Source organism: Corvus cornix, chromosome 4A (genome assembly GCF_000738735.6).
Source record: "Corvus cornix cornix isolate S_Up_H32 chromosome 4A, ASM73873v5, whole genome shotgun sequence".
NCBI lineage: Eukaryota > Metazoa > Chordata > Aves > Passeriformes > Corvidae > Corvus > Corvus cornix.
Window position 1 is genome coordinate 696,392 of NC_047058.1, and position 11,829 is coordinate 708,220.

The window sequence follows — 11,829 nt, forward strand, 5'->3', positions numbered from 1 at the left end:
GGACCTGCAGGAGATGCTCAGGGGCCACTCCAATGGTGGTCAGGGGCTCCTCTTCCCTGACCATTCCAGCATCCCCCAAAAAGCTGAGTGCCCTGCACAGCCCCAGGCACAGCCCTGCCAGGGGCATCCAGCACAATATCTATAGCTGGAACAGCCTCTGGCACTGCCATCAAAATACTCTTAAGCAAGCAGCAATCAAAAGATCAACCTATTTAAAAGTGTTCTTCTACATACTTTCAGACTAATTTTAAAGACAACAAAAGTAAATGATGTTCAAAGTCTAATGAACCATCCTTCCAAGTCCAAAACACTTTATACAAGGTAATTAAACTGAGCTCCTCAATGGTTCCAGCTAGGCATTCCTCCTCTGCAATGGGATTGCCAACGATTATTAGTCACGAGCTTTTTCATAAGCAGAAGTGGTCAGAAACTGTTCAATTAAATGCTTTTCTTCCCCACCACCAAGAATGGCAAGTCCACATACCAGGGCTTCTCAGAATAACTTCAGCTTCAAAATCCCATCACAGGTCTCTGGGCCAGGATGCAAATAACAGTTAAAAAAAAAAAAAAGGGGGGGGGGGGGAGTGGAATATAATAAAACCAAAGCAAGGGATTCAGCTCTCTCCAGAAGAGGAAGAAAGTTCAGAGCCAGAGCACCCAACTGCTGTGCACAACCACAGGGTGTCATTCCCACACACAATAAAAACTAATGTTGCAGTTTCTGTCAAATGGGAAGGAGGGAGGCAGACACTTTGTATTCCACCCAGGTTATTCACCATTTCTGAAGCCGGTCCACATTTCCAGTGCCTAGGAAACCACTCACTCATTAGTTTTACTCCATTCTGGTTATTAGAATTGGAACTTAATGGTAACTGCATTAAGAATTACTGGGGGGAAAAAATTTGCTGTTATCCCCTCAGCAATTCATTTGATCTTACATAGAGAAAAACAACATATTAGACTTCATCAGTTAGTTGTGGCCCAGAACAGAGCTCTGCCCTGATCTCACAGGCTTCAGCAGGCCTTGGGTCTTGCTATTAGTGAGGCATAAACAAAACTAAAGCAATTATTCTGCAAAAATATCACCAGGAAGGAAAAAATGCTTGATTGCCCATGACTGCTTTTTTAAATACAGGCAAAAACACCATTAATACAGAATGATGGAACCTTAATAGGACAGCACTCAACAAATAAGCAGTCATTTCACCACACAATAACCATGGATGGAATAAGTTTTGCTTGTGTAAAGGCCCTAAAAAGATGATTGCAGATTTAAGTGGCACAAACTAGTGTGTAATCACACTAAAAAATATTCCAAGATTCATTTTGCAAAGAAAAAACAAGCAAACAAACAAAACCATCATGCTATCATTAGAAAGAAAGCTGCCCCAGACAGCAGGGCATCAGGTCACCAAGCATTCAAATACCCCTTGGGGCACCAGGGACCACATTTGGGAACCAGCAGCCTCTGCCACCTTTCCCACAGAATAACCAACTTTGTTGTGCAGTTGATAACAATAACAATACACACAGTTGAGGCAGATCTTACCAAGCATTACACTGAGGTGACAACCAGATCATATCCCTGCAACCTGTATTTTGGGACTGACAGAGTCAGACAAGTCAATACTTGCACACAGATTTTAATTCTTGGAGCACCTCAAGAAGTTTAGTCTTTAAATTTCCATTCATTCTTACAGCTGCAGGAATATTTAGGACAAACCCTGCAGAGTAACCATACAGCAAACCAGGTGTATTACTAATCATAAACAAGCATATATAATATCTACAAACACATGAAAACAAGTGAACAGAAAGCTTCCAGCCATCTCACTTCCAATTGCCCAGTGCTGAGGAAGAGGAGCAGAAATGCTGTCTCCTCTTGCACGTGACTGGAGCACCCCGAGCACTCACCTTGGAAGACAGCAGCGTTCTGGATGACAAGGAATTTCAGGTCCACACTGGCAGACTGCAGCAGCTGCTCCATTTTCAGGCGGGCGGTTGCCTGGTACTTCTCCTCCATCTTCCTCGAGCAGCACGTGGAGCCCTTTGGGATACATACCTGCAGATCAGTCCCTGGAGAGGCACAAGAAGAGTAGAAAATTCACATTAGGAGGTGAAATTGCTTAGAGTGGAGAGGAAACCAACTCCAAGCATCAGTATGGCCGCAATTACTGCTTGGGCAAATTGATGACATTTCTGGAATTTGTCCTGAGCAAGCAGCTTGGCCAAAGTAGAGGACTGATAAGGCAGAGCCCAGATTGCTGAGCAGTGGCCCCCAAGAGCTGTGCTTGCCTGCCAGCACAGTGCTTGCTTCAGCTCCCACACACTCCATGCACTGCTGTGCTGGTGCCGAGCAGAGCGATCCCGAGCCTCGCCCTGCTGTCTCCTGTGTGTCCACAGCACACCAGTGAGGAGTCACAGGCAGGCTGAAAAGATAGAGTGGGAGGTGGAAAACAGAGACAGGATTTGAGGCTCTGTATTTACAGTGAATAGAGCAATGTATGTAGTACATCAAGGAGCATATTCTTGTAATTTGCATGAAGACGTAAAAGTAATTTGAAATGTAACAGTGCTATTTGCCTGCAATTTCTACCCTTCTGTATCCCCAACAACCATAATAGCAGAAGGACACAACTATAATGATTTACTTGGTTTTTTAGTGCTGACTTTTAAATTGTACCACTAATGTCCCCATCCCATGCTTCCTCCAATGCAACAGGCAAAGCTCAAGGCCTATCGCTTCACTTATGGACATCCCGCTGCAGAGGGACAGATCCTGAGGGATGCTCTGAGCACTGCACAAGGCAAGAGCCTCTTCAGCAGCACCTTGATTCATTCACCAGGATGGGACAAAAGCCAGGGGATAAAGACCAGAGGGACACCACTTGCTCTGGAATCTCCAGCACTGCTCTGTGATGCTAAACTTCTTTTTTTTAACATTCCCAAAGCATTTATTCCTGGAGAAAGTATACAACTTTAAGAAAAGTGTTGTTAGCTAAAAATAGATAAAATTTAGGGAAAAAAATAGAAATCTTTCTAGGTTCAGACAACAGAAAATGAAACAAAAGAGCTGGAAGTAGCAGCAAAAAAAGTCTCATCTTCAATCAACTTTTAAGAGCAAACTGAGGCCCCAAACACACAACCAGAGCAACAAGCTCATATCAAAGCAAACAGCTCTCATGCAAAACACATCTAATCTGATGCTGCTCTTAGAAACTGAAACAGCAAACAACAGCTCCATTAAAAACGGCTATCCAGGGTCAAAGAATAGCCAGAACCTCACATTTCAGTGTCTGCTACCCAAACTGCATCATGCCCAAACCAAAAGCAGCTCCCTGCTAGGTTCAGCACTGCCAAGAACCAGGATTAGGAAGCAGTCCCCAGGCCAGTGACCAACAGCCCTGACAGAGTGAAGGCTCCTCACACCTCTCGGCCCTCACTCTGCCTTCCTGCTTGTTATAAAGGGTTTTTTCCTCAGTAAAAGCTACTTTGGTAATTTACATCTTTGCTCTGGAAGGATTATACATCCTTTCAGACTCTTGTGAAGGAGAGGAGACAGGAACCTTTTACGACATCCACTCTCTCCCTAATTACTAGAAAGTGTCAAAAGTCACTTTTGCAAGTGTAGTCTAGAAGAACAAGATTAATATTAATGTCAGTTCAATCATGTGCCTCCTGAAGAACAGTCATGCACAGTGCCAAGGGAAAACCAGCTGTCAGGGCTCAGGAGCAGCAACAGCAGAAATCCTCCCTCCAGCCCTGTCCCTTCCCCTGGCACAGCATGGGAAAAGGAACATGAAACACTTCATCTACAGCACACACTGCATGTGGAGAAAGGAGATTTAACCAGTCCAGGTCCTGCTGTGGCTGAAAAAAAACCACATTGTAAAGGGGGAGAGAGGGGTCCAAACTCCCATCCTGGCTCCCCACTGCATCGGTTTCCCATTCTGCAAAGCAGGATGCCCAACACAAGTCCCTTCCTCAAGCCCTCTGACACAGACACAGAGCCACCAACATCTGAAACTCGAGCCTCAGTGGTTCATGAACTCATCCACCCCAGAGGAGCACAGTGACAGGTATTTCATGCATTGAAAAAATAAAAGGGACCAAAAAACCACATAACAGCAAGATACTGCATTAATGAGAGAAGCAGTTATATAACAGCAATTTAAAGAGGTTTTTTAAAGTCAAACCCAACTCAATTTACACCGCAAAAAGGCTTAGCATGGTCTCTTTAACACTACAATACAGCCATAAATTTCTTTTTAATACAAAGCTTATTTCCTCCTACATTTATTATATTAGGACACATTTCAAATTATAAAATAAAAATCCTTCCATGATTAATGGAAATACCAATATAGAAAACCTGAGTGTTGGCAATTAAGAGGTCTCTGCAAGTTAAAGCCAAGGATAGGAAGCAGCAAGGTCATCTATTCACATCCCATCCTTCTTTTTAGCAATTAAGCCAAACTCTCCCCTTAAATAGATTTTTATTTTTGTGCAGTAAAAAGAAAGACACTTGCTGTATCAGAGCAATCACAGAGGAGGAGGAAAAAGCCTGGCAATTAACTCAGCTTAAAATGTTTTACAGAGACAGCCAACTAACACCAATGACCATGATAAGAAATGTCATGGTAAACACAACAGGACAACAGAGGCAGGGCAGGCTCTTGAAAGGTACCAGGGACAAGGTTCTTTTTGGCACAGTGCTGCTACAGAGGGATGAGGAATGGAGGCCTGACTCCCATCTGCCAGCTCTTTTCTGTGTATGGCTTTCCCAGATGGTGAGCTGGCTCAAACACTCCCATCTCCAAGTCCCCCAGGAGAAATAAGGATGGGAGGTTTTGATGCCAGTCCCTCAGGAGCCACAAACCCACCCCGCTGACCTCAGCCCCAGCTGACATGGATGAAACAGAGACAAAACCTTTAGACCTGCAACTGTATTTGGGGTTTATTTGTGCCATTGCTTGAAGGAGCCTCTTCTGCACTCAAGCTGCAGCACCCCCAAGAGCCCGAAGGGCCGGGGGCTGTGCAAACCATGTGTGCTCCAGAAGTGTGAAGGATGAAGAGACACACATACCTGGGAACACTCAGCAAGCCCACGGACCAGACATGAGCAATAAATGAATTAGGGTGCCACACGTTTCTGGCTCAAAAAAAATGCATGGAAAAGGTCCTGTGAGTCATCAAATCATACCTCTGCCTCCCAATCCACCCCCTCTCAGCATTTTATCTAAGACAAACACCTCCAGCAATACTCCAGCTTGTGAGATAGCAAAGCCCATTCTGCTGCCTAATGGCCCTTACTGTTAAGACTGTTTTCATCTCCCAACCTACACAACCCCTTTTTCTTAAAGTTTCAAGTCATTACACCTTGTAATGCCAGTCTCAGCCCTTGCAAACAACCTTCTCCTTTTGCTATAAATCACTACAAACTCATTTTCAGAAAGAAAGTGTCCCTCAAATTACTGCAACCGTTTTATTAAATTGCATTTGGATGCTCACATATCAATCTTTGCAAGATTAGTGAGATGATGAGATGCCAAGCACAGCAGCCTGACCCTCTGACACCCAGCTCCCATGGATAAGAAGGCACTGGCTGCAGCCCCTTCCATGGGTGCAGGAATGCCAGGCACCATCAGAGCTGTGCCATTTATGCCATCTTGGGGAACAGTAGTGTAAATGCTCCAGCAATTTCGCATACGCTCCCAGCTGACAGAAATAAACTCTAAAGCTGCAGTAATTTCAGTAGCACCCTGCCTCTTCCTCCTCCTGACAGAAAATTTTTACTGACGGACGGGTAGCAGTGACTTGAAACCATTACATTTGACTTTGATGTACAATTATTCCCACAGATAGGTGGTTAGTACGGCAGCAGTGAAAATAATTTCAGTGTATTAAATGTCAAAAATAAAAACCCTCAAGATCATCTATGGGGAGTTGTGGACTCCTTCACAAGGCTGAAGGATTTTCCTTTGATTTTAAGCATTCCAGGATAGCTTCAACCCTGTCATCAGATACAGGAAGACAAGCTGTGCACACTGGGGCACGTAAGCCTTCCCACCTAGATCCAATGGCAGTTTAAATCAGATTAACATTCCCCCCAAATTTACCCCAGACACTGGCAAAATAAGAACCTCTCCTTGCTTAACATTACATTCCTGCAGCCTCCTCCTGTGTGAGGGGGCTCTGCTATGCCATGCAGTGGCACCTTCGCCTTCTGCAGTCTGGAAATGTCAGAGGAGTTCCTCCCACCCTCTTAACTCACCAATTTGTTAATATTACCCACAAGAAAAATGCTGGTTTGGGTCAATTTGCCTCCTCCAATTGTTTTACAACCAGCATCATGCTTTAAATAGATAAAAGCAGTGACTCAACATTTAAATGTAGAGGATTTCCCCCCAGCTTTTTCAATACTTTTTATTAAAAACTTTTAGATTATGTGATTAGGGGTTTGTACATCTGTCAGTGCCTTTTAATGCTCAGCATTTGGGGGGAGGAAAAGGAAATGCAACTGTTTAGAAACCAGAATCCATATTTAATGCTGATCTTTTTAAAACCTAATTAAAGAGATATAAATTATAAATCAACCTCATTCAATAGGTGATTTAAGTTGGACCAGTATGGGTACTACATGGGATATTTATTACTGCTTAATTATCCTTTATTTTCTATTCCATCTTGTGTTTCGCAAGGCCATCTGACTCTGGATTCCTCCCCTGGTGTTACAATGTTGGCCAGATGATTCTCATGCAAATCTAACACTCTATAAAAACACATATTTTCAAAGAAAACATTACAGAGAAAAATATGTTTTACAGAGCAAAAGTTTCCTCCTAACAAATGTACAAATGTATCAACACTGTCATCAATGGAGTTAACTTTCGGCACCCACTCCCCACACAGATTTATTACAGTCACATGCACACATCCTACAGCCATTCCAAAGACTGGGAAGAACACTCTTCAGGATGTTGTTAAAGTTAACCTCTGGGAAAAAAAAATAAAATTAATGATCTCACTATAAAACCACTGCCTGGGAAAGTTGCTAGATTTTAGGGTTCTGCTCCTGCTCTCTTAACTATCAAGAGAACAACTTGCAGGCCTGAAATAATTAAGAACAGAAAACTCAATTATCTAGTAAACTGAGCTCTTAAACTACCATGCTTAGCTAAATGGAAAGGCTGCACAGGGAGGAGCATCATTAGTCCCACTCAGGAGAAACAGAATAAAAGAGCAGGAGTACAACAGAAACAAGCTCATGAGCAAAGGCGCATAGAGACCAACAGGAAGAGTTGAGATTTTTAATTTTTAAACTGTACGTTGGCACACACCAGCTGCAAAAACAAAAAAAAAAGAGAGAAAAGAAAGCTTGACATGCTTAGCCAGCCACTTGTAAAGCCTTACACTTCAACTCCAAAAGGTTAATCTCCTATTTTCTTAGGGTGAATCCATATTTGCTTCCATCAAAGAAAAGGAACAAAAAGCTGTAAATAACAACTTGCTGTGGGAGAAGGAAACAGACCCACCAGCAGATATTTCTGTCAAGATAAATATTCCTCAGTTTTCCACTGTCCCAGAGCGGAGACATCCATCCCCTCTCCTCATCCTGCCAAGGCACCAGCTCACCCCTTCCCCTCTAACCACATGCACCAGCATGTGGAGCATCACCACCAATACAGAGAAACCCAAATGGCAAAAAGGAGAGAAAAGCAGAGCAGGAGAAATGGAAATTCAAGCTGCTGTTTATAGATAGGAGAAATTATGCAGAGAAAAGGAAAATGGAGGAAAAAACTAAGACAGGCAACATAGGAAAAAGAGAATTTAGTTATTACTGTACACGAAGCTACCCCCACACAGAACCACAGGCTGGTTCAGGAGCTGGCATTCAGTCTCATCTTCATCAAAACCTAGGAAAAGCACTCTCCCATCACCCTGCCTTCACTCCTCCCCAGCACAAGATCTCTGATCCAGCTCCAATCAAGATGTTGCCATGAATTACATCCTCCCACCCCTCAGAACAGTCAGCTGCATCTGACAGTAGTTGAGCCATGCTGTTCCCCACCTCTGAGCATGCTCCAGAGTGACAAAAACCTGGTCCCCAGACTGCAGAACCGGAGCAGACCAAGCTTCTCACTGCCTGGTGCATGCCTGCAGCTAGAATTACTCCCAGAACATCAATACTGCTCACAAAACAGCATGACACATCCCTCACATTTATCAGAATTGCCTTTTTTTTTGGTTTGTTTTTTAATTAGAAGTGTGGTCTCTGTCTACTTCAGAGCTCTCCTACAGAGAGTGCTGTGCCAATGTCCCTCCAGCCCACACACCACTGATGCGGTAAAACTGAGCTGTGGGACATTTCTCCTGTGTGTGTTGCAACTCAGCAGCATTTCCACTACTTACTCCTTCAGCCACAACTGCTCATAATGCAAATTGGGTCTTCCAGAAACAATTGTTTTCTGTTTGTGACCAAAAAAAAAAAAAAAAAAAACACCAAAAAAACATATTTTAAATAAGTTGTTTAGCTTCAGTTTCTCCAGGTGGTAGGGAAAGGTTCTCAGAATTGATTCCATGGTGATTTGTGGCTGGGAACTCTGAAACTTTTTTTAATTGACAGATGTATGAAAGGAAGAAAAGCAATAAACAGATGCCTGGAAAATAGTCCTTGAGTGATGTTCGCCTATTACAGAGATTTATGCAGCTGCTACTAGGAGAAGCAAGTGCTCTAAAGTGTAATTACCAAACAGAGTCATGCAAGATGGGCCAGATCCAAGGTATAAGCAAGCAGTCATTGCTTTAATTATGATCAAGTTTATGTACTTAGGCAAATGTAAAATCCACTTTCGATTTGATATGTGGGAACTTTATCATCATAACAAGCTGGAAGCATTCACTTGAAACACCAGCCCTGTTATGAGGTATTGATCCAGCTCCCCACAGGCTCTGCAGAGAGGCAGAGGGCTCCTTACTCCCCCTGACTATCAGGGATGTAGCTGGGGCTCACAGGGGAGCAAAAGCACAACAGAGAAACCCCAGTAACCTGAACCCTGCTGGGATGGGAAGATACCAGGGCAAAAACACCCACTGCAATCACAGCCAGGCCAGGCTACAGGATGCTACTGGTTTCTGGGGAAGGACCAATCACATTGCAGCATGGCAGCCCCAGCAGCACCTCAGTACAATGGGAGTCATCCTCCAGGAACCTGCCCACCCCTCGATCACCTCCCTAGAGTATGTAAAAACATACTCAGTAAAGTTACTTAGGAATCAAAGCAAGAATTTCACTGACTTTCAAAAGAAACCTTCCCTTCCTTCTGACAAACAGAATTTGTCAATTCAGTGGTGATAAGAGCAGCTCTTTCCCTTTCCTGCAACTCTTCATGCAAACATGTCACTGAAAGTATTTCCAGTGCCTGTTCCTTACTGACCAGGAGACCAAGGCCCTGTGGGACAGAAAGAGATGCTGTTCCCGCAGCTAGTCTGAAAGGACCATTAAGTGTCAAAATTTATATGAGAAGGGAATGTAGGTAGTGACAGGAAAGGTACACTCTCACTTACGTCCAAACTCCCCTTATATCTCTCACAGGTCTTGCTAAGCTGAGGCATTGCTACAGTCCTACAGACCACAAGACTTGGGATTTGCACCAGCAGCCGCAACATCTTACATTCCCAGCCCTGGGCACCCCATTTTCCCCCTTCCTCTCCTGTGCTGCAGCAGATCACTGCTGAAGGAACTCTTGTGTTTCTGGCCTGTGCGACACCAAATGCGAGAAACGTAACTCAACACATCGTTATTAGAAGCAGCCACTGCTGGCGATGATCTCATTGCACCTCCCCTGCCTGTCACGTTTGCCTGTTACCTCTTCCTTTTCATACTTTGATCATAAGCTTTTCAGGGCAGGTGTTCTCCGCTGCGTATTGAACCCAACACAACAGCACCAAGCTCTCCAGACAGCTCCGTAACGCAGCCATCAAAACTGATCCGTTTGTGTACATATACTCCCAGCACACAGCCACCCACCCGGAGCAGCCGACATTCCCTAGCTCCCAAAAAGCTGCAAAAGATCCTTTAAAAGGCAAAGAATTCAAGTATTTCACTTACATTTTAAAATAGCAATGAGGCATATATACGGAAAGCAGCCTTGCTGGGCGTAGGTGGTGAGGCAGCCACCTGTAATAGGAACTGCAGAGCAGAGTAACACCTCTCCCAAATCTATTGCAGACTCCCACTGCGCCTTCACCTCCCGCACAGCACCCGCACAGCACCCGCACAGCACCCGCACAGCACCCGCACAGCACCCGCACAGCCCGAGGCAGCCGCGCTGCCTCTTTCCAGCCCCATCCCCTGGAGCTGCGGCAGACCCCGGGCTCGGGCTGGGATGAGGGTTTGGATGCTCTCGGAGCAGCCTTACAGAGCGGGATTGCCTCGGACCCTGGCACACCTCGCGCTGTGGAAAGCAGCTCTGGCGGACCCGGGACCTGCAGAGACGTGACGGGCGCGCGGAGCCTCCGCTCGCCGGCCAGGACACCGCGAGCTCCCAAGGACCTCACACCGGACCCCCGACAGCGGCATGCGAGGACGGGGCCAGCTGGTCCCTCCAGCAGCGCCGCGGCTCTGCCCGACAGCTCGAGCTCACCTCGGCCACGCGGGGTGAAAGACCCCCCTGAACAAACCGAGCGCAATAAAGATTCGCTCTCCAGCGGGTTCCCATTACCGCGACGTAATCCCAGGCTTCGTGTTATCCCCATATCCGAGGCGTCGAGCCCGGCGGTCACTGGCACGGAGCGTCCAGCAGCCCCTGCCGCCGGGGGAGAGGAGCTCCTCGCGGGAGACCGGGCAGCCCGCACCCGGCTCCGCAGCGTCCCGCAGCCGCACAGCGACCCCCCGTCCGCGGCCTCGGCTCGGGGCGGGGCAGCCGCTTCGCCCCGCACCCGAACAGCCCCGGGTGAACCCCAGGGAGGGGATGACAGCCGGCTGGACACCACGGAGAAGGCGATCTCACCTGGCACGGGGCCTTCGGGGACCCACTTGGCTCCGGGCTGCAGCACCTGGAAGGCGGTGCGGACCGAGAGGCAGGCGGCTTCCCCCGCCGGCTGCGCGGGCACCGGAGCACCGAGCAGCACGGCTGCCAGCAGCGGCAGCAGCAGCGCTCCGCTGCTCCCCAACATCCTCCCGGGCCACCGGGACGCTCCTCTACGCGCTGCCAGCGGGCATCCCCGCCGTGCCGGGATGCGCCGGGACTGGGAGCAGCGGAGCGAAGCTCAGCCCCGCTCCTCGCTCTGGGGGCCCCGGCCCCGCGCGCGCCTCCCCGCCCCGGCCCTGATTGGTGCCCGCCCCCGCCCGCGGGAAACTCGCCCCGCGCGCGGCGCCGCCCCGGCGCTCATTGGGCCCCGCGGGGCTGCCCCGCCCCGCCTCGCGCCCCTGCGCGCGCTCCCGCCCGGCACCGGCGCCGCTGCGGACGGGCGTGGGGTGCGCAGCTCCGCGGGCTCACACCGCGCTGAGCGCTGCTCCCGGTGCCCCCTCGCTCGCTGCCTGTGTGGTGCAGACCCTGCGTAGCTCCGCGCGCGCACCTGGTGTGGGATGCGGGACGCGCGGTACCTCGTTTGCACGTGTTGCTTGAGTTCATAGTGCTGCACTACGAGTGAATAGAGCGTCTCTTAAGCCCTCGCCAGCCCCGGCTGGGGCTGCAAGGGAGAGCAAAGTTCCACACACTGCACCAAACGCTTCCCTTAAGGTGGAGGGACGGAGTGGGATTCACCTGGAAACCCTGCCATGAGGCGGGAGTGGTGCTGAGTGCAGGGCCATCAGCATCACTGAGC

At 47.8% G+C, this 11,829-nt stretch overlaps 1 protein-coding gene across 3 annotated transcripts in view; it reads right to left on the minus strand.

Moving 5' to 3' along the window:
- The window catches only part of GPC4 (glypican 4), a 233,409-nt gene extending 222,090 nt beyond the window's left edge, over positions 1-11,319 (minus strand). The window contains exons 1-2 of one of the 3 annotated variants that reach the window (XM_039572288.1): positions 11,013-11,310; positions 1,915-2,076 (exon numbers count right to left, since the gene is read on the minus strand). In XM_039572288.1, coding sequence (XP_039428222.1) covers positions 1,915-2,076; positions 11,013-11,178 — 328 coding nt within the window. In that variant the 5' untranslated portion in view covers positions 11,179-11,310. Of the gene's footprint in view, positions 1-1,914; positions 2,077-11,012 lie in introns of all 3 variants that reach the window. The other 2 variants (XM_039572289.1, XM_039572291.1) reach the window with 2 other exon arrangements.
- Between the last annotated feature and the right edge of the window lie 510 nt (positions 11,320-11,829).